The sequence below is a fragment of the Vicugna pacos genome, chromosome 17 (genome assembly GCF_048564905.1).
Source record: "Vicugna pacos chromosome 17, VicPac4, whole genome shotgun sequence".
Lineage (NCBI taxonomy): Eukaryota > Metazoa > Chordata > Mammalia > Artiodactyla > Camelidae > Vicugna > Vicugna pacos.
The window spans coordinates 50,130,204-50,150,743 of record NC_133003.1 but is presented as its reverse complement, the minus strand read 5'-3'; the positions used below and the strand labels follow the sequence as shown (position 1 = coordinate 50,150,743).

Genomic DNA, 20,540 nt, shown 5'->3' with positions numbered 1-20,540 from the left:
ATGAGCACAGTAATGCCACCTTGCGAAATTAAGTGGACTTCTCAACAGAAAAGTGGAACTAACAGACAGGAGGCAGGGTCTATGAGCTCAGCTTGCTTATTCTTCCACGGGCTGCTTGAGACTCAATTCTATCACCATTTTCCTCTGGTCACACTTTCACAAAACCTTTGTTCCTACAGTTTGTTGCGTTCTCGGCTGGACTTCACTTAGCATTAATGCACCATTTTAGAATTAAATCCCTCTGCTCTTTTCCCCTTGGCCACCACCATGCTATTCACCAAGAATGCATCTTAAGTTGTAAACATGGACAAAGTCAGGCACTGGGATTCCCCCAACTGTCCTCAGTTTTAAGGTGGCTATGCAGATGATCCAGGACATGCACATATTTTTAGAGTATCCTCAAAATAAATACACACAATTAAATTATCACGAGGACTCACAGGCCTCCAAGAACATGTCCTTGAATTTTAGTTCAATAAACATCTCTATTAGGTCCCTGGGCAAAGAAAGGTTAAGAACCAAGGAGAGAAAAATGGGATCCCACAAAATGAGGTGGGTAGGGGAGCAAGGAAGAAAGGAAAGTCGTGCAGGGCTAGAAGCTAGTTCACAGTGTTTTCTTGGTCTAATGTCTACTGTTCCTTTTGCTCATGACCAATATCCTACCCAGACTTATTACATCTCAGTGCTCAGGATGACTGGTCACTGCCAAGGACAACTTAACCACAGGTGATAGATGGTGAAAAGGTTAAAGCCTGTGTTTCAGTTCCAGTCAAAAGGCAGTGGCTGCCTAGGACACTATGGAGAAGTGTTCTGAGGCCAAGACTAGACTCAAAAGGAAAGAGTTCTACAGTCAATTAGTGATGTCTGTACAGAGCACAGCCTTTGTAGATATAGATTGGGAAGTATTTGCCTTCCCTAGATTATAAGACTCAATCTTGATAAGAAGACAAATTGAAAAGTAAACAGTATATTAGCATCCAAAGTAATCTAAAAAGTTATCCATTCAAGGGAGTAGGAGGGTGTTGTATTCAAACATCTACCTGGGTTGGACAGGTAGAGTAAGTGAGCAATGTGGGCTAGGTGGGGACTGTGGCCAACTTGAGGACAGATGCCTCATCCAAAGGCAATAGCCACTTCTCAGCTGTAGCCACTGCTGCAAAGTCAGATAGGAACATGGCTCTGGTGTTGTCAGAACTACTTAATTTTTTAAAGAAAAGCTGGAAACCTGAATTTTCATAAGAAGTTTTCTGATTTTTCAATTTTGGCAACCAAATACCTTTTGGAATTTGCTGGTCACTGATCTAAAGCTTAACTGGCTTATAGGCCCCCTGTCTGCAACCCTTGATCTAGTTAACCTCTTCAATTTATAGAGGAAAATCTGACATGCAGAGTCAGGGCTGGAATTGTAGCCTGAACCCCTGAATTTCAGTTCAACACTTCTTCCTCATATCCCAACTCTGCCCCCAAAGGGCTGTTTCTTTATTTGGCAAAGCAAGGAAAGACAGTCAGTCCTTCTCCCTGTGCCAGTCCCTGGGCCAGTGTTCAGCTCAGGTTCAGGGCTGCAACTCACAGAGTGCATAGACCAGGTGCAGGAGTGAGCCCTCAGTTTTAGTGGAATCTGGACTCACGTCAAAAGACATGGAACACCACCGATTCCAGGTCCCCCAGCAAGACTAGCAGAGACCCTCTCTGGGGGCCATACCTGTGTTCCACTCGTGCCCACAGGTGGCCCAGGGGAGCTCCGTGGTGAAGCAGTTGCTCAGGTAGAAGATGGCCCATGCCAGGATGATGATGTAGTACACGTTTAGATGGGCCTCGATCACCTGCGTTGCATAGCCAATGCCTGAAAGAAACAAAGGAGCAGCAGTGATTTGAGCCCCTTTCCATCTTGTTAAAACAGTCTTCACCTGCTCTTCACCACCTGCCGTCACTCAGGCATCATTTTATTTTCTGATTCTCTCAACACTTACCTTCAAATAAAGGGCACACCTTCCTCCAGCACGTAATGCCACCTTCACTCGTAAATTGTCCCAGAGCCGTTTCCAGGAAAAAAACAGGAATTCCACAGCATATAAAAAACACCACATAGGGAATCAGGAATGCCCCTGCCAGGATGAAAAATAAGGGGATGAGGTTAAAATTGCCCACTTCATGTTCAGCCCAAGAAAGATTTAATAAGTACCTACAACAGGCAAGACAATGTTCTCTGAGTTCAAGTTCCCACTATGAGGACCAGAGTCAGAAAATGTGACCCTGGGTTTGTGCTCGTTGCTACCTTCTCCCAGGAGTAAGTCAACCCCACATCTCCAAGCATCAACTTCTTAATCTGTAAGATGGGGCTTTAATACTTACTATCTGCAACACTTACCTCACTGAATTGTTGCCCGGCTAAGATGATAACGTAAAAAGGTTATGTTGTATGATTGATTCTTTCATTTATACATTTTACCCTCTGGCACAGGTCAAATCCAGTCCCTGTCTGAATGTTGCATCCTTCTTTTTTGTTCTAAAGTAACCTCAGTGGGTCAAGGGAGGGGAACCTCTTCTTTCTTTGGAAGTGTCCTGCAAAAAATCTTCATCCAGAAAAGCATTCTCAAGGAGCTATGCACTGAGTAGCACCAGGCCCCTATACACAAAGCCCAGGTACGGACCTGATTTACAAGGAGTTCGTAGCAAAAACTCCTGTCCAGAGAGGCTGGCTTTGAATCTATCTGAGAAAGACCACCATAAGCTTTGGTACTCCAGTCTTGAAACACAATACCCACTGCCTGGGCCTTTCTGTGAAACAAATTAAATAACTGGGGTGAACACAAGCTATCACAACAAGAAAGGGATTTTTCCAAATCCCTCATTCTCTCTCTCCCGTCTAATAACAAAGCATGAAAACACATGCTATTCTCCACCATCTCATCTCACAAATGAAGGCTTTCACTGAAATTGCTTTTTGCTAAATGAAGTTTCTTAAAACCACAGGATTAACAACAACAATTTTGATCAATTCTGATAATAGGTCTGTATTTACCAGGTTTTGAGAGGATCTTCGCTTTTCTGGGCAAGATACTATTTTTACAATGTTTCACATTGGGAAAGAAATACTGAGCTATTGTCGCAATTTATGAGTAGAGCTGCATTGGTATTTTTTTAAAAAGGCCCACAGTTGATAAGCAGACCCCCCCCCCCAACTATATCAGAACGGCAAAAAGTGTGTGAAAGAGGATAAGAGGGTCTGTTTGTTGAATCTAAAAATAAGTGGTCAAAATAAGCTGCAGAAGTTTCCCTAATATGCTTTAATTTACCTGTGAATCCTCTCAAACCTAACAGAGGACACTTTCTGAAAGCCTATGTAGTCACAAAGCTAGTAATTGTTGAGATAACTAGATCAATTAACCAATGGAGACTCTTGGCAAGTTAGAGTTAAAAAAAAATGACTCACTTTTAAACTTCACTCACTACAACCTTTTTTTTTTTTAAATTTGAGGCAGAATTTGTAATTAATGCAACTTACACTGTTTTCTGCTCTTAAGAATGCCTTTTAGTTTTGGCATGACAATTTCCTATATAAAAAAGAGCTGTTAAAACAACTCTTGCCTGGGACTACCCCAAAGGGTTTCCACAGGCTTCTATGTGGACACGGCAGCTTATTCAAGCTGAGTGTGCAGAGAAAGGCGAGATTCCCAGCTGAGGGCACAGGGCACGTTCGAGGTCTCCGAGTCTACTCCCTCTCTCTCCCTTGCCAAGCCACCAACACTGGCAGCCACTTCATTACCAGTGCTGAGCAGGCTTGGAGCGGCCTGTGCCTTCAGAATGAATGTCTCCAAAGAAAGGGCCCTGGCCAAGCAGTGCCATTTCATTCTCCCTGCAGCTGCCCGCACAGGAAGTCCTGCTCCACTCAGCCTAACAGTGTGGTCCCTGCTAGCCAAGCTCTGAGCCACCTTCATTTGGGGTCTGGGGATCTGCTGGAGGGGCAGGGACACAGCCGAGAGGGAGGAATACATTGACATAAGCTTTTCCTTGCAGAAACTGTGGAACTCAAGAAGGTTCCACAAGGTCCCTAGCCATGGACCTGCCAGCTGTCCTGCTCATGTGACAGATGGGGGCTTCAGAAGTCTGGAGCCCCTTCCTTGAGCTGGGAGATTTGAGGATTCTTCACTGCATCACCACCAAACTGACTCGGACATGTTGTCACTAGAAACGACTCTCTCATCACCTTCCTCTCCCTGCCCCCCACCCCCTCAGTCTCCAGGCCTCTTCTAAACATTAAATCAGTGTTGTTGCTATTTGCTGTGGGTGACTGTGAGACCAGTAAAAGAACTGACTGGTGCCCATTCTCCCACCAGACAGGCCGAAGAGAGGCCTTAGAAAGGACTATGAGCAAATGAAAGGCAGTAAATCAAACAGTAACGCCTCACCTAAAAGTTCTCCCTGTTGTCATCCAAACCAACTTTACAAGGCCTTTGGGCGTCAGAATTCCATCTTTACCTCCTACTAAATGAGTGGCCTCGCAGGCCTTTAGTTTCCTCATCTGCAAAATGGGTATACCACTGCCTACAAAGAGGACTGTAAGGACGAAATGAGATGATGTAGGTAAAGTTTGGTACAGAGGCTGGCATTTCAGTGAGCGCTCAAAACCCTAGCCTCCTCAGATCACTATGAGTCCCTTCCCTTCAGGCCAGTTTCCAGTCAGGAAAGCTGAGGCTCAAAAAGGGGCTGTCACCCGTCCCACACAGCTCCTGGGCTCGGTCTGCACCATATGCTGGGACAGAACGCACCTGGTGGACAAGTCCCCGCTTGTGAGCAGGTGGCACACTCAGGTGCGAAGCGAAGCGCGCATGCGCACGCGGACGGGTGCCCCTCGCCCAGGGGTAGGCTCGCGCGCCGGGGCCTGGGTTCCGCGTTCTCCTCACGGGTCCCGCTTCACGCAGGCGCGGGAGGGGTCTCGCGCTCACCCCGTAGCTCCCTGCCCCCACCGGGCTTGGCTCCCGGCACTCCATTCCCCGCCGGGGCCGCCGGCCGCCTCACCTCCGCCGTTCTTGTAGCACAGGTAAGGGAAGCGCCACACGTTGCCCAGCCCAATGATCTCCCCAGCCACGCTCAGCACGAACTCCACCTTGTTGTTCCAGTGGCCGCGCTCGTGGACCGCCTTGTCGCGCTTGTCGCGCGGGTCGCGCGCGGACGCCGCGCCCCCGCTGCCGCCGCCGCCGCCCCCGCTCAGCACCTCAGACTCCCGCGCCTCCTCAGCAGCCTTCCCGTTGCCCAGAGGCAGCGCCTTCTCCGCCGTCATGGCCGCGCTGGCTGCCTCGTGCGCCGGGCCGGCTCTGCGCCGCCGCCCCGGGCGGGCCGGCTTTTCAGGAGGCGCGAGCGGGCGGGAGGGGGAGGCAGGGGGTGGAGCTGAGGGGCCGGGCCGGGCCAGCGCGGGGACGGGGACGCCGCGCGCCGGCCCGACCCGCCAGGCGCCCACGTCGCCTCAGCCCGGCTAGGCCCGGCCCGGGAGCCCGGGAGCACCTCGCGCGCGCCGAGCTGCTTGCGCGCGCCGAGCACCTTGCGCGCCGCCTTCGTTCCCGTCCTATCCGCTGGCCCTTCAGAACAAGAGTGCAAGTGTCCATTCAGGCCTAGGCTGGGCTCAGACACCAGACCCTGAAGTTGCACCGCTGTCTGTAACCTCCAAACTCCTGGGCCTCAGTTTCCCATCTCTTAAGAGAAGTGGCTCTAAAACAGGCTTCTCCGACTTTAACGTGCACACCAAGCACCGGCGGGTGTTGTTAAAGTACAGATCCTGATCTAGTGGGTCAATCAGACCTGGAGCGCATGCGTTTCTAACAAGTGCCTGCCCAGGTGATGCTAACGCTGTTGGTTCAGGGAACACGCTTGGAGGAAGAAGGGAGTAAATGAATTCTTGGTTTCTTCCTAGTGCTCAGACTGAGCTCCCCTAGGGTTGGGATGCCTCCATATCTTGTCCATCCTAGTGCCCACTGCTCTAAACACAGTGACTCCGGACAGTGTGGCAGTTCAGTGCTCCTGTCTGGAGACTGACAAATCTAATTCGAATCTCATTCTCCACTTATCTTAGTCGTCTTCTTAGTTATGTGAAGAAGTCACCTCACCTCTCTGTGCCTCAGTTTCCTGATCTGCAAAGAGGAAGACCAGCAGTGCTTTTCTTATGATTGTGTGTGTGTGTGTGGAGTTACTGAGAAAATGCTTATAAAGTATTTAGTGTATTAAAGTGTTCAGTGAACATTAGCGATTGTTAGTATTATCATACAATGTGTAGTCACACACACACACACAATTTGTGCATCTTCTTGTTTAATACCTGTCTTTCCACTCAGTTGAAAGGATGATGTACACTGTCTTGTTTGTGATAACAGCCACAGAACCTAGCACATTGTAGGTGCTCACTAAATATTTGTGGAAACAGAGAAGGAAGGAAAAGCCAGAGGAGGATGGGAGGAAGGAAGAGGAAAAGCAGAGGAGTATGAGGTCTGCAAGGGGCCACAGAGACCATCAGATCCACCTCTGTCTTCGCAGCCCAGAAGGAGTCCAGCTACAGGAGCTGTTACTAAAGCCACCAGCTGAGCTCTCCACCCATCCCTTGGAGCTCCCCCTGGGGCTCTCTGAGGAATAGCCTCCCTGTCTTGTTGCCTTCAGCATCTCCTTCATTCTGGCTTACAACTGCTCAAGTCTCTCCCCACCTCCATCCCCCCAGAAAACCCTTCCAGCCATCATCTTCCACTTTTGGGCTTCCTTCCTCCCCTCCCCCTCACGATCATATTTCTTGAAAGAGTAAGTTTACATGCTGCCTGCCCTGTCTTCACCTCCCCCTCATTCCTCTGCCCACAGCAATCTGGCGCCCACCCACAGCACTCCTCTGAAAATACTGTCTCTGAAGTCCGGGAGCCCTCTTAAGTCAGCAGATCTGACAGTTCCGTGTCCATCCCCATCCTGCCTGACTGCTAGGTGACCTTCTGTGCCATAGTTCTCTTCTTTCCTTCTTAAAATTCACACCTGCATGGTTTCCTTGGCACTGCCTGCCTCTGCTACTGTTTCTGTCCTGGCTTCTCTGGTCTTCCTCTGTCTCCCCTTAAAGCTGGTCTTTCTCCTGCCTTTAGCCATCCAGCTAAATGCTGACAGCTCCCAAACCTTCACTCTCGTGTTTTCCAGCATGTACTCAAGAGCAAAGATTCTGCGGAGCGTTTTTGGTGAGAATAAACTGAGCTCGGGTAGATCGAGGCTCTGCCCCTGAGGAGCTAAGAACAGTATTTATTATTTTTATTGTGATCATGATGATGATGGCGGTAGTGGTGATGTCATTCCCTTGCTTGAAATCTTTCATTGATCCTTCTTTTCCTATAAGATAAAATCAAATCGCTGATCCTGACATTCTGAATTGCCCCACAATCTGTTTGTCCCAGGCTTTACTTTCAAATTAATGCCATTTCCCACTTTCTTTACAGTGATCCTCAATGCTACATGTAAAATGGTCAGTCAGTAACCTTGACGGTCCAAGCACATAATAGGCACCTAGGAGTTCATTTGTTAAATGAACAACCACATCAAAGGTTAGAGATACATTCCTGGACTTTATTACTGCAATATTAGGTTATTACCCCAGAATCTGTGTAAACCTCATTCAAATCTAATTACTTTTTCACTTTGTACAGCTGCTTGGCATAATTAGCTGCAGGAATTGACTTCCTCTGAGCGGCTATGATCCTACAAGACCTGCTTGGGAAGTAACAGTGAAGCAGCAGGGAGGATGCGGACCCAGGCTGCATTCCGCTGATGGGTAGTTCCGTAGCCTCGGGTCCCTCCCCTCACCTCTGAGCTTTGGTGTCCTTGGTTTATTAAAATAAGCCTGATTATCCTCATCTCCCACCGTGGTCTTAAAGATGAAGCGAGACCATATGTGGACAACATTGTACAAATACTGAGGTCCCAAGCTCACCTCTCAGGTTTTCACATTTCCCTTTGTGAAAGTTAACCAGGTCAGTTTCCTCTTGTTAGGATTTAGTAAGTAAATATTTAAAGTCCATCCCCATGATTATTTCATGGCTCTTGAAAAAGACGTAATCTTTTTCCTCTGTCTTTATCCAGAAGAACCCACAGCTTCCCCATCATTTCACAACCTTTTTTACTTGGGTACTTTTTTGTTTGAGTTCAGTGACCTGAAGAGCGCACACCATGTCCATGGGGCGGATGTGCTTCGGCTGGATCACAGAGGGGAATGTGGGCCATGTCTCATTTCCAGAGCTGGGCCTGATGCAACATAGCATAGTGGTTAGGAACGTGGACTCTGCAGTCACACTTCCTGGGTTCAGAGCCCAGTGCCACCACCTTGGCCAAGTACTCTGAGCCTCAGTTTTCTTCTCTGTAGAATGCAGGTACGAATAGTATCTGCCTGCTGACTGCTGTGAAGATTGAATGGGTTAGCATTCGCAAAGCACCTGGATTTGTGCCTGATATAGACATCTTTGTTAAGTAAATATAGAAATAAGTCTTCAGAGAACAGAAATGTCCTGCCTCCCTATTTCTTTCTTGGGGCAAGCATTTAAATTCTCTCATCTTCTAGAAGCAGCAATTGCTCCCCCGAAGGCTTATTTAAACTTCAGCACTGCTCATTCATTCATTCATTCACCAAACAAATACTTATGGCTCTTCAGTGATTTTTTTTCAGAAGTTGTTTCGGTCATTGAGGGGACAGACACAAGGCCTGCCTTGGTGGGACACTGGAACCATCTCATACTACCTGGTGAAAACTGATTATTAAAGTGATTATTCAGGGATTTTGCAAGCCACAATTGTTGGTCGCTTGAAATCTGTTGTGATGGTGGTATTTACACCATGGGAATCTGGCGACCCTACAAGACACTACAGATCCACCCATCCTGTGTACTGCCCACTGTTATGGGATAGCAGAGGACTCAGGTGCCAGTCGAGTAATCACAGAAATGAATGGAAAGTTGGAGATTCTGATATGCACCACAAAGGAGAGGTCTGTGGTACTGGGAGGCCTTGTAACTGAGAGATGGGACCTTGTCAAGGAGGTCAGGGAGAGCTCCCTGAGCAAGTGACAGGTGAGCCAAAGCCTGAAGGGGCAGGAGAGTGAGCTGGGTGAGGAGGGGTTTGGAGGTCCTGAAAGATGATGGCCAGGGCCAAGGCTGGAGCACAGAGTGTGCAACATGATGTGCCTGAAGGGGAAACATTTTGAGCCATGGGTGACATGAGCAGATATGCATTGTAACAGGATTACTGTGATTGCAATGTGAGTGGATTTGGGGCAGGGTGGGGGCAGTAAAGAGGCTATTGCAGTGGTCCTGGCAGCGGTTGATGGCAGCTTAGACAAGGGAGGTGGCAGTGGAGAGGAAAAGAGGAAGGTAGAGTAGAGTGATATGGGGTGGGGGGGAAATCCAGAGGACTTGACCTGGGACTGGATGTAGCAGGTGAGGGAAGGGAAGGTGTGAGGTACATCTGGTCAGTAGAACTCTAGCATCCCACTGTGGGGGTGATGGTCCTGCTCCACTTTGTGCAGATGTGCCCGTTGCTGGCTCACTTGGGGAGTGAAGAGCCAGACCCACTGGACCAGTGCGCGATCTTCAATCGTGTGAATGGCTGCCGGACCAGAAACCTAAGTGGCAGGACCAGCATCAAAGGGAGGAAGCAAAAAGGTGTTAGGTACCAGAAAGAACTTCCTACCAGGTGTCCAGTCTGAATAATGTGCTCCAGCAGATGGAGAGCATGTCAGAGCAGGAGATGTCAAAGTGGAGGCTGGACCAGCACACAGCAGGGATGCCATGGTGGGTACTTAGAGATGTGATTTCCCGAACATAAGAGTCATGGAGAACACAGTTTTCTGGAAGAACCTTACTTCATTATTACCACCAATCCTGTTTCTAATAAGTTTGCGTTAACAATCTCAATTCTTCACCTTTCCCTGGACCCACACCATTTGCTATGTACCTCTACAGGACCCACCCAGCACCGGAGTTCAGACTGGCTCTGGCCACTAGAATGAGGAAGAAGTGATGATGTGCCAGTTCCAAGCCTCAAGAGACTGTGAGTGTTTCTGTTCACCTGCTTCTGAGAAAGGATGCTCCAGGTCAGAACGCTGGTCCAGGAGGAAAAAAAAGGATACACACAGAGCGGCACCACCCCAGCTGGGCTGCCCCTAGACAAACCCAGACCAAAGCAGAGTCTCCAGCCACCCACAGAGGTATGAGCAAACCCAGCCCAGCCCACCTCCCACTTCCTGACTTAGAAGCTGTAATAAACAGTGTGAGTTGTTTTGAGCCACTGAGTATAGGTAGGGCTTATACAATTTTACTCAAGTCCTTCCCTTCCCTGGTCACTCATCAGATAGGGCTCATTATCTTAAGCTCAGTTTAATGCTCACCTTCTTCATGAATTCTAAAGTGCTCTCTCCACCACTTGAACTCCCAGGGCTCCTTGATGACTGAACCTTCCACGTGAGGCATCGTTTTGCAACCCTTACACACTATACCCAGGACATGCCTCCGGGCAGGTCCCTGTAGAAACATTTTTCCTTGAATGCCCTTGGTGCTGGCTCAGGGCAGGGTGGGGGCAGTAAAGAGGCTATTGCTTTTTAAGGTCTTTACTGGTAGAGCCAGAATTAATATGGAAGGATGGGGGAGCCCTCCTGGCAATGCTTCCCTCACCTTGATCCTTAGCAATCTCTCTGAGTCGTCATTCCACTCACCTGTCTTCTGCCACAATGTCTGAGACAGCCGTCTTCTGGAAGAAGGAAATACTAAAAGAACTACCTGGTTTTCCACTGAAGTGTTTGCACGCGTGAGCACGAGGAGACGATGACTGTGTCTGTACACTGTAATGGATCAAATGATCGGTCCCAGCTCTTCACGCCCCCGTAGTTGTGTTTGCATCTTCATTCTTGCTGTGGCCCCACGGTGGGCAGACTGTACTTCTCCTTGCTTCGACTTTGGGGTGGGCCATGTGATTCACACTGGCCAGGCAGCAGTTTGTTGGGTTTGCCCTCTTCCCTGCTGACATTACTGTGAGAAGAACACACCCCTTATGGCTGCTGCCCCTCCAGCCACAGTCCCAGAAGGAGACAATGGGGCTTGTTACACAGCAAAAGCTGACTTATACATTTATCACAGGCTGTGCTTGGGCCCTCATGCATCCCTTCTCTGTTATACTGCGTAGCACCACTGTCAGGTAGGGATGGTAATATCTTTATTCTACGATGAAACTAAAGTCCGGAGAGGTTGAACAATTTCTCCAAAATCACACAGTAGAGCCAGAATTCAAGTCCACTTCTTTCTCTGACTTACACTCTATGACCTGGTCTGACTACAGTCCTCTTCCGGCCAGTGATTTCACATGTGTGGACTTTGTCTTTTACTGTTTGCTTTAAGTAGAAAAAGGAGGGGAAAAAGAGGTGGTCCATATCCTTTTCCTTATCTAAGCCTGAGAATTTAATCATTTGACCCTGAATGCCAGCCTGGGGACAGGAGCACATCTGTGCCCTGCTTCTGGGAGAGAGGCTTTCCAAGTTCCCAAACCCTGAGTGTACACTTGGACTCTGAGCTGCAGCACTTCTAGAGTTGGGCAGCATCTGTCTTGTGAACACATGTGGTTCCTCACATTCTGAGCTGTCCTTGAAATCTTGGCTCAGATGTCTAAAGCCAGTGGCATGCCGAGTCAGTTACATTTACCTACAGGTGGGGCTTCCTGAAACACTGCATCGGCCGACAGGCTGTGAGTGCTTGACTTCAGTGGCACCATTCACATGGTCACTCTGGAGTTGTGCAACATGGTGGCCCTGGTCCGGTTACGACAGAGGTCAACCCTGACCCTGGGTTACCCAGCTGGGACAATGATACGCTCCCCATTGGCCCTGGATATACAGTACCTTATAGCTGTCTGTCAAAGTTGCTCAAACATTTCCTAGGGAGGATCACAAACTAAGACCTGAATAACTGTTAAAGATACATATAGTCAGAAATCATAGCTTTCTGGGTCAGTTTCTCTGGTTAACGGTGACACCCCCAGCAATGTTTTCTACACCATTTTCTTTATTGTGACCATTACAAAAAACTTAATGGGGAACTTTTAAAGAAATTTTCGTGGTGCCCTAACATCCTCATCCCAGAGAGAGCCACAGTCGCCCCAGGGTCTGCTGTGTGCTAAGCAGGGGCTGAGTGCTGGTGATGGCTCGGAAGTGGTCCTGGCCTTTCAGCTAGTTAACACACAGTAATCCAGTGTGGTGTGCACTGGGACAGAGGTGGACGCAGGGTCTTATGGGAGCTCAGGGGAAAGAGTCCGCTCATCTTAGGGGGCTGGGGGATGTGTCATCTGCACTAAGCTCTTGAAGTATGAGCAGGCATTCAGGTGAGCAAAGGAAAGGAGGCCGTGCCAAACAGAGGAATAGTGTGGGCAAAGGCATGGAGGTGTGGAGATGCTCAGTGGGTTTAGGGGATGCCAACTACCTGAAACTGAACTGTCCCCGAGAGCAGCCACTAAGTGCTTTAAATGTGGCTGGTCCCACTTGAGATGTGTACAACACGTTCTGGGTTTTGAAGACTTAGTATAAAAAAGAAGAATGTAAAATAACTCATCAGTGTTTTTAATATTGATGACATGTTGAAATGATGATACTTGGGTTAGTGGTATGATATTGTGATTTATAAGATATATATATATATCTTATAAATTCAGATGACCAAAATATATTTCTCATATATGTGTCTGGTCTTCAGCCACAGTTCCAGGCTCATAGCACTCAAAAGCCTGGGAATTTCCCGAAGGAAAAGGGCAATGGAAACATCTTTGTCATATTTGGTCTCTTGTCCTCAGTTCCTGAAATCCTAGAGAGCCTTAAAAGGGAAATGGCTATCTTGTTATTCATAACAAATCTCTTTCCATCTCAGCTGGGTCTATGTTAATGAGATGATTTTTGGAAAACATCTAAAGATGAGGGCTATTTGCAGGGGAACCTACCATTAATAGCGGGCTGGACCTTTCATCCCCACTCCCTGATTCTGGGGAGAGGAGAGGGGTTGGAGGTTGAATCAATCACTAATGATCAATAAATCAATCAATTGTGCCTATACAATGAAGCCCCCATAAAAACCCAAATGGACAGGGTTCGAGAGCTTCTGAATTAGTGAACGCGTGGACATTTGGGAAGAGTGGCGTGCTCCCTCCCCGTACCTTGCCCCATACATCTCTTCTTTCTGGCTCTTCCTGAGCTATTTCTTTTATAATAAGCCAATATTCTAGTAAGTAAACTGTTTCTCTGAGTTTCGTGAGCCGCAGTAGCAAAGGAATCAAACCCAAGGAGGCGAGTGTGAAAACCTGTGACTTACAGCCTGTTGGCCAGAAGCATAAGCAACAATCTGGACTTGAGACTGGCATCTGAAGTGGGGAACGGTGCAGTCTTGTGGGACCAAGCCCTTGATCTAAGGAGCCTGATGCTCTGTCCTGTAGACGGTGTCAGAACTGGGCTGGGTGGTAGGACACCCAGCCGGTGTCTGAGAATTGCTTGGTGGTGGGGGAAAAACCCCACACACATTGGAACTGGTAATCAGAGTCATCTGTTGGGTCGAGTATATTATTAGAATTGATCTCATCTTTCTCCTTATACTTTTAAAATGTGGCTACTAGAACATTCTAACTTACTTATATTTCTGTTAGATGACACTGGGCTAGAAAAACTGGAGCCAGAGTGGGCAATAAATTCAGATTCCAGCCTTTGGTTCAGCTGTGGGCTGAAATGAGCCTGTAAGCACGCCAAGTCTGCCCCACAGCTCCGGGTACCAGCCACTCACCATTGTACGGTGCCCAGCCTCTTCATTCTGCCAGGGCCCTGAAGCATCTGTGCTGTAAATGCTGCTGTGAGCCACACTCCCCAGAGTGCCAGCCAGCGCGTGAGTGTCCCAGCTTTTCCAGACCACTGCTGTCCTGTTGAGATAAAACAAGAAGAGATCCAACCTCTCTCCTTCCTGGGCTGCCTGCTGAAAAAGTTGGGCCATACTTCAAACCTGATCTGAGTCCCAGCTAAGTAAGTTCTCAGGGGCCTATTTGAAATCTTGAATCAAAGCTGTTGCTGAACCCAAGACAGTTTCCTGCCCGAGGCTGGGTATTTAGCCGTGGCTTAGAGATCAGGCCCCCCCAGTGGGCCATTTGCTTCTCATCACGCTGTGAGTTATGATGTGCTGTGCCCATTTCTAAATGCCCATCTGTTCTCCTCTTTGCAGAATGGCAAGGGGACATGTGTCTGTCGCTGCCCCAAGTAGATCTTTCTCAGCTGTGTTTCTTGCAGATTCCCTCACTGAGTTGCCTCCACAAATAGTGTGTGGTTTGCAGTATCATCATCTCCAATTTACATCTGAGCAAACCAGGCTGAAAAGTTTGAACAGCCCACATAGCTTATAAGTGGGGTTGCTGGGGCTTGGATTTGGGTCTCCTGGCTCCAAAGCCATCTTTCCATTGCCCGGCCTGGCCTCAGGCTTGTCGTGTCACCTGACTTTCCAAACTCCAGTCATGAAGCTCTGTGACAGTTAAGAGAATGCTGGCAGCTGTAACACATTAACACCGACCTCTCAGAGCTTTCACACATTCGGGGTTTACTCTCACGATGCAAAGCCCTATCAGACGTTTAACAGGCAGCCTTCCATGCAGTGGTGCAGGGACCCAGAGTCTACTCATGTTGTGGCTGTATTAATTTCAACATGGGGCTCCCAAGATCTCTGGCTGTCACCTCCATGGCTGCTGTGACAAGACAGAATGCAGCCAACATCCTGCTGGGGGATGCCAGGGACAGAAAATACATCAGGCAGCAATGACATTCCACTTCTAGGACAGAGACCCCAAATGACTGTCTCTTAAAGAAAGAAGGCATGCCCCTTCTTCACCCTGCTGCTTAGGACATAGGCGTAGTTGTAAGCCTTCTTTTTTTGTTGTTCATTTTTCAGTTTTATTAGGTAAAAAGGATACAATTTGACTGCACATATACAATATACTGTATGTAAATACATATATATATAATACACTGCACATATTTTAAAAATTTACATATGTATATACTGTTCATTGTTTCTAAGAACAGTTTAGAGCTTTAGCTTTTTAAATACATAGTTATCAAAGGAACAAAGCCAACCACAAAATAAGAATCAACAGAATGCAGGAATCCAATCATAAAAGACAGTCAAATGTGCTTACACATATTCAAGAAATCAATCATCTAAGTTATAAATAATAAGTAGTCCATTTGTGTCCTTTTTTTTTTTTAAGATTCCACATATAAGTGATATCATATGGCATTTTTCTTTCTCCTTCTGGCTTACTTCACTTAGAATGACAATCTCCAGGTCCATCCATGTCGCTGCAAATGGCTTTATTTTATTCCTTTTTATGGCTGAGTAGCAGTCCGCTGCATATACATACCACACCCTCTCCATCCGGTCATCTGTTAGTGGACATCTGGGTTGCTTCCATGTCTTGGCTATTGCAAATAGTGCTGCCATGAGCACTGGGGGGCATGTATCTTTTTGAATTATATTTTTCTCTGGGTACATGCCCAGGAGTGGGACCGCTGGATCATATGGTAAGTCTATTTTTAGTTTTTTAGGGAACCTCAGTGGTAATCCTTCTTGAGCCACATGGATGAGAACACCCTAGGAATGGCAGAGTGCAAGAGTGGAGGTGGGGTTCCTGAATGACTGCGTGGAGCAGAGTCATCACGCCAGCCTCCAGACTGTATGCAGGAGAAATGGATTTCCATCTCATTTAAGCCACTGTTGTTTGAGTACCTGTTACATGCAGCTGGACCTATATCCTACGTACAGGCAGCCCACTCTTTTTGTCTACAACACAACTCTGGTAAATAGTGGCTGGAAAGAGAGTTTGTCAGCACACAAGCCCCAGCCCTCAGCACAACTGCTTAGCTAAGGCAATGTCATGACTTTTTATTGTGATAAAATAGATATAACATAATTTTACCATTTTAACTATTTTAAAGAGAACAGTTCAGTGGCATAAAGTACACATTATTATGCAACCATCTACCACCATCTATCTCCAGAACTGTTTTCATCTTTCCAAACTGAAACTCTTGTCTCCATTAAACATTAACTCCCCATTCTCCCTCCCCCAGCCCCCTGGCAGCCACCATCCTGCTTTCTGTTTCTGTGACTTTGACTAATCGATGGACCTCATTTGAGAGTCAGTCTTTGTCCCTTTGTGACTGTCTTATTTCACTTAGCATTAGGTCCTCAGGGTTCATCCACGTGTCAGAATTTCTCTCTTCTTTTAAGGCTGAATAATATTCCGTTTCGTGGATAGATCACATTTTGTTTATCTACTTATTTGTTGCTGGACACTTGGGTTGCTTCTGTCTTTTGGCTGTTGTGAATAATGCTGCCGTGAACATGGGTGTGCAAATACCTGTTTGGGAGGGGGAAAAAAGGATCTCTATGGGAGGAGAAGAGAAGGTAGAAAAGGCACGCTCATGTCTTGGGCCTGAAAGTCATGTGTAACTTTTCAGCTCACGTATCATCAGCAGGAACTGGTCACAGGGTTATTAGTTATCTATTGCCACATAACCAATTACCCCAAAACTTAGGGGCTTGAAACAATAAACATGGTACCTTATGGTTTCTGTGGGTAAGGAAATAAGGAGCAGATTCACTGAGCAGTTCTGGGGCATCTTATGAGGCTGCGGTCAAGATGTGGGCTGGGGCTGTAGTCATCAGAAGGCTTGATCCAGCTGGAGGACCTGCTTCCAAGGTTGCATGCTCACTTGGCTATTGGCAAGAGGCCTCAGTTTATTGCCGTGTAGATCTTTCCATAGGGCTGCTTGCGGTGTCCTCAGGATGTGCCATCTGGTATTCTCCAAAGTAGCCTCAGAAATAACACATCATCATTTCTGTGATATTCTATTTGTTATGTTACATAGTCAGAGTTGTAGGTGATACTTATTGGTGTAGTTCAGACCCCAGTCTCAGAGAGGCGCCATTAAGGGACAGGCATCATCAGAAAAAGTATGGGTGGGAGCCGAACTCAAGGGAGCCCCGAAAGCAGTGTAGTTTGTCACATAAGAGCACTGGTCTTGGAGTCAGTAGCCTGGGTTCAAAATCCACTTGAAACTCTTTGTCCTTGGATGAACAATCTCACCTCTTGGAGTCCAGTTCCCTGTGTAGCAGGAAAAAACATTCACCATAAAGGATTACTTCAGGGATTGCTGAGCTAATCCAGTATTTCCCAGACTTTGCCATATATGCCTCCTTAATGCATTTTTCATATTTGTATGCCACCTGTAGCATTACCTAATATTTTATACATATTTCATAACATCTTAACTGATATACAATTCACATAATACAACTTACCCATTTAAAGTGTACAGTTCAGTGGTTTTCATATATGCACAGTTATGTGCAAGCCTTACTGTTATCAATTTTTGAACACCCCAACTTTCATCATCCTAAAAAGAAACCCTGTACCGTTTAGCAGTCACTCCCCATTTTTCCCCAGCCCACCCCCCCTCAGCCATAGGAAGCCACTAATCTACTTTCTATCTCTATGGATTTACCCCATTAACGATATTTCATATAAATGGAATCATAAACTATGTACCTTTTCTGTCTGGCTCTTTTCATTTAGCATAATGTTTTCAAGATTCATCCACATATAGCATTTATCAGCACCTCATCCCTTTTTATGGCTTAATAATATTTCATTGTATGGATAAACCACATTTTATTTCTCCATTTATCAGCTGATGAACATCTGAATTGTTTTCAGTTTTTCGCTATTCTGACTAATGGTGTGAACGTTTGTGTCCAAGTGTTTGCACGGACATAGGTGTTCCGCCCTCTTGGGTATAGCTAGGGGTAGAATTACCTGGTCATATCATAAATCTATGTTTAGCCTTTTGAGGAACTATTAGACTGTTGTACTAAGTGGCTGCACCATTTTACATTCCTACTAGCAGTGTATGAGGGTTCCAATTTCTCCATATCCTCTCCAGCATGTATTATCATTTTTTTTTAAATAGTAGCCATTCTAATTGGTGTGAAGTTATAATCTCATTATGGTTTTGACGGGCTCATTTTGTTTATATTTAAAGGAGACTTTACATTGCTACCCTAAGTGGAAAGACAGTATCATTTACTGTCAAATAGAAGTTAACCCATTAATAATATAACTATTGGAGTGATGCTTATCTGTGTGTCCCATGCTATAATTGGTGTTTACTGCACTTTAGGAAACACTAATATAGTCTAGGCAAGGGTCTTATTGATACCTCTGGCACAGAGTTAGTGCTTAATAAATGTGAAGTTATCATTTTATTATTGTTTGTGAGTCATAGGGGAAGGCAGAAAAGGGTCTTGTGCTGTGTCTGTGGGTTTTTCCCCCAGGGAGAGTGTGGGGTGAGATTCAGGGAGGTCCGGCTAGTGGGAGAGAGCAGCCTTAGAAAACTGAAAACAACCAGAATGTGGACGGCGAGAATTCGTGAAGTATAAAAGCTGCTGGCTGGCAGCCGTGAGGGTTCAGGGATTCTTTTCTACAGTGTATGTTGAACTTAACTCTTCCTCACATCCTCGCAAAGCAGGCTCATGTGTAAGTTCGCAGACCTCATCCGGGGCAGTGCTGGGTCTGATTCAGCCTTAGACGCCCTGCCCGGACCCCACTGCTGCAGCCCAGACACTGAGTGTGGGGAGGGCGGAGCCGGCCAGGGAGCCCTGCCCTGGCAGCTGGGACTGAGGTTCAGACGGGGCGGAAGCTTGTCTGAGTTCACTGGCCTATGGATGGGAGACCTGGGACTGGAATCTGGGTCTCCGCATGCCCCTACCATTTTTCCTTCTGGAAAGCTCTTCTTGACTCGTTATTTCCCCTGTTTGTGTAGTGAGGTGCCCACAGACTTCTTGCCAGTAGGCTGAGATGTGCTCCTCACGTGGCTCACGGGAGCATTGCAGCCTGTTAAACCCACCGGGACCTCCTGAATCGGGATCTGCATTTTAACAGATCCTCAGGTGATTCAAATGCACATTAGTGTTTCAGAAACCTGGGCTAAGATGTTACTGCTGGGTTTATGCATCCAAAACCCTTATTTGAGCACCTTCTGTATGCCAGGCTCTAGTAAGTGCTAAGCAGGCAGAGAGGAGTGAGTCCCATTCTGCCACCAGGAGGGTCCCCGGCCAGTCAGGGACATAGAAGAGAAACCAGAGATCACAGACCTCCCACTGACTTTCATTTATTTATTTATTTTTGCTCACTGAAAAAGCAGTTCAATTGCTTCATCAATTTTCCTAAAAATGAATTGCTAAGAATTCCACAGTGGTTGTTGTGGGTGTTGTGGTTTGTCTGTCCAGCATGCTTTGCCTTTGTCTTATTCCAGATCCTTTGGAAACTCCTCCCCTACTCATTTTTTAAAATTCAGAGATATTTATTGAGCACTTTTATATGCCAAGCCCTGCTTTAGACCTCTGGGGCTACAGTGGTTGAGAAATCAGACAAAGCCCCTCCTTTCAAGGAGCTTCTTTATACTCTAGTAAGGAAAGAGAAATAAGTAATATCAAAGAGTAGCAAGTACTGTGGAGAAAAATCAAAGCGGCAACAGGGTCAGGGAGGAATGTCCTTTTCATAGAATGGTTGAAGAAGCCCTCTCTGAAGATGTAGCATTCCCACCCAATACCTGAGAAGGAGCTAGTCCTTTTAGTGACATCTCAAGGAAGAGTGGTTGGTTTTGGTGGAGCTGTCACTCAAGGGGCTAGAACTGCCTGCTGTCCATAGTGGTTGGTGCAAGGATAAGCATGTGACCCCAAAAGAGCCAATGAGGGTCTTCCCTGGGATTGATATATACACATGAGGAGAAACCAGTTGTTAATGAGATTGCTTTGTGACCTTCAACAAGCCTCTTCCCTTCTCTCTGCCTCATTTTCCTCATCTGTGAAATACAAGGGTTAGACCACATGCCACCTCTAACTTGTGATTCTGACATATCCTGCATTTGGAAACAAAGCATCACAGTGCCGGTTTCTTTGGGTGTCTGTCCTTCCTTCCCCTGTCTCAGATACACACCAAACAGTAGTCTTAAAAACTAAAGCTGACTCCTGTTTGGTCAGCCTCTGTCCAACAGCAATTCTGTCTTTTAGAAGTTTGACAAGGTCCATCTGCCGTCCCTAGATTTGTTCCACAATTAGAGTATGGGGAAAAGGATCTGGCCTCAAATCCTAGTCTGCGTCTTACTAGTTGGGTGACCCTGAACAAGAACTATAACTTCTCTGAGTCTCAGTTTCTTCATCTGAAAAGTGAGTGTAATATAGCATTCATCTCATGGGGTCCTTTTGAGAAGTGAGTGACCTGTCACAGGCACTGCTCAGGCTGAGAGCTTATGGTCTGTGGATCCCTGTCCACCTCTCCTACTAGGCTGTACGCAGTATGGAGACATGAATGGGGACTGATTTTAGACACAGTGAGCCATACTCTTTTTTCTTCTTATTAAGAAAGTTACTGTTGATTGTTGTCTTTCTAAATAGCTATACTGATCTGCTACCGAG

General features: G+C 46.8%; 1 protein-coding gene and 1 long non-coding RNA gene across 4 annotated transcripts in view; one reads left to right on the top strand and one right to left on the bottom strand.

Annotated features, from left to right (window-relative positions):
* Window positions 1-5,341, bottom strand: part of SLC6A11 (solute carrier family 6 member 11) — a 123,040-nt gene extending 117,699 nt beyond the window's left edge. For 2 of the 3 annotated variants that reach the window (XR_012060785.1, XM_072941856.1), the window contains exons 1-3: window positions 5,020-5,313; window positions 1,971-2,105; window positions 1,703-1,843 (exon numbers count right to left, since the gene is read on the bottom strand). Coding sequence is in view for 2 of the 3 variants with exons in the window: in XM_072941856.1 (XP_072797957.1) it covers window positions 1,703-1,843; window positions 1,971-2,105; window positions 5,020-5,281 (538 nt within the window). In the remaining variant the exon portion in view is untranslated. Of the gene's footprint in view, window positions 1-1,702; window positions 1,844-1,970; window positions 2,106-5,019 lie in introns of all 3 variants that reach the window. The other variant, XM_072941855.1, reaches the window with a different exon arrangement.
* LOC140686821 (uncharacterized) overlaps window positions 4,963-20,540 on the top strand; it is a 57,415-nt gene continuing 41,837 nt past the window's right edge. The window contains exons 1-2 of the long non-coding RNA XR_012060791.1: window positions 4,963-5,041; window positions 9,963-10,207. This is a non-coding gene — a long non-coding RNA (uncharacterized lncRNA). The remainder of the gene's footprint in view (window positions 5,042-9,962; window positions 10,208-20,540) is intronic.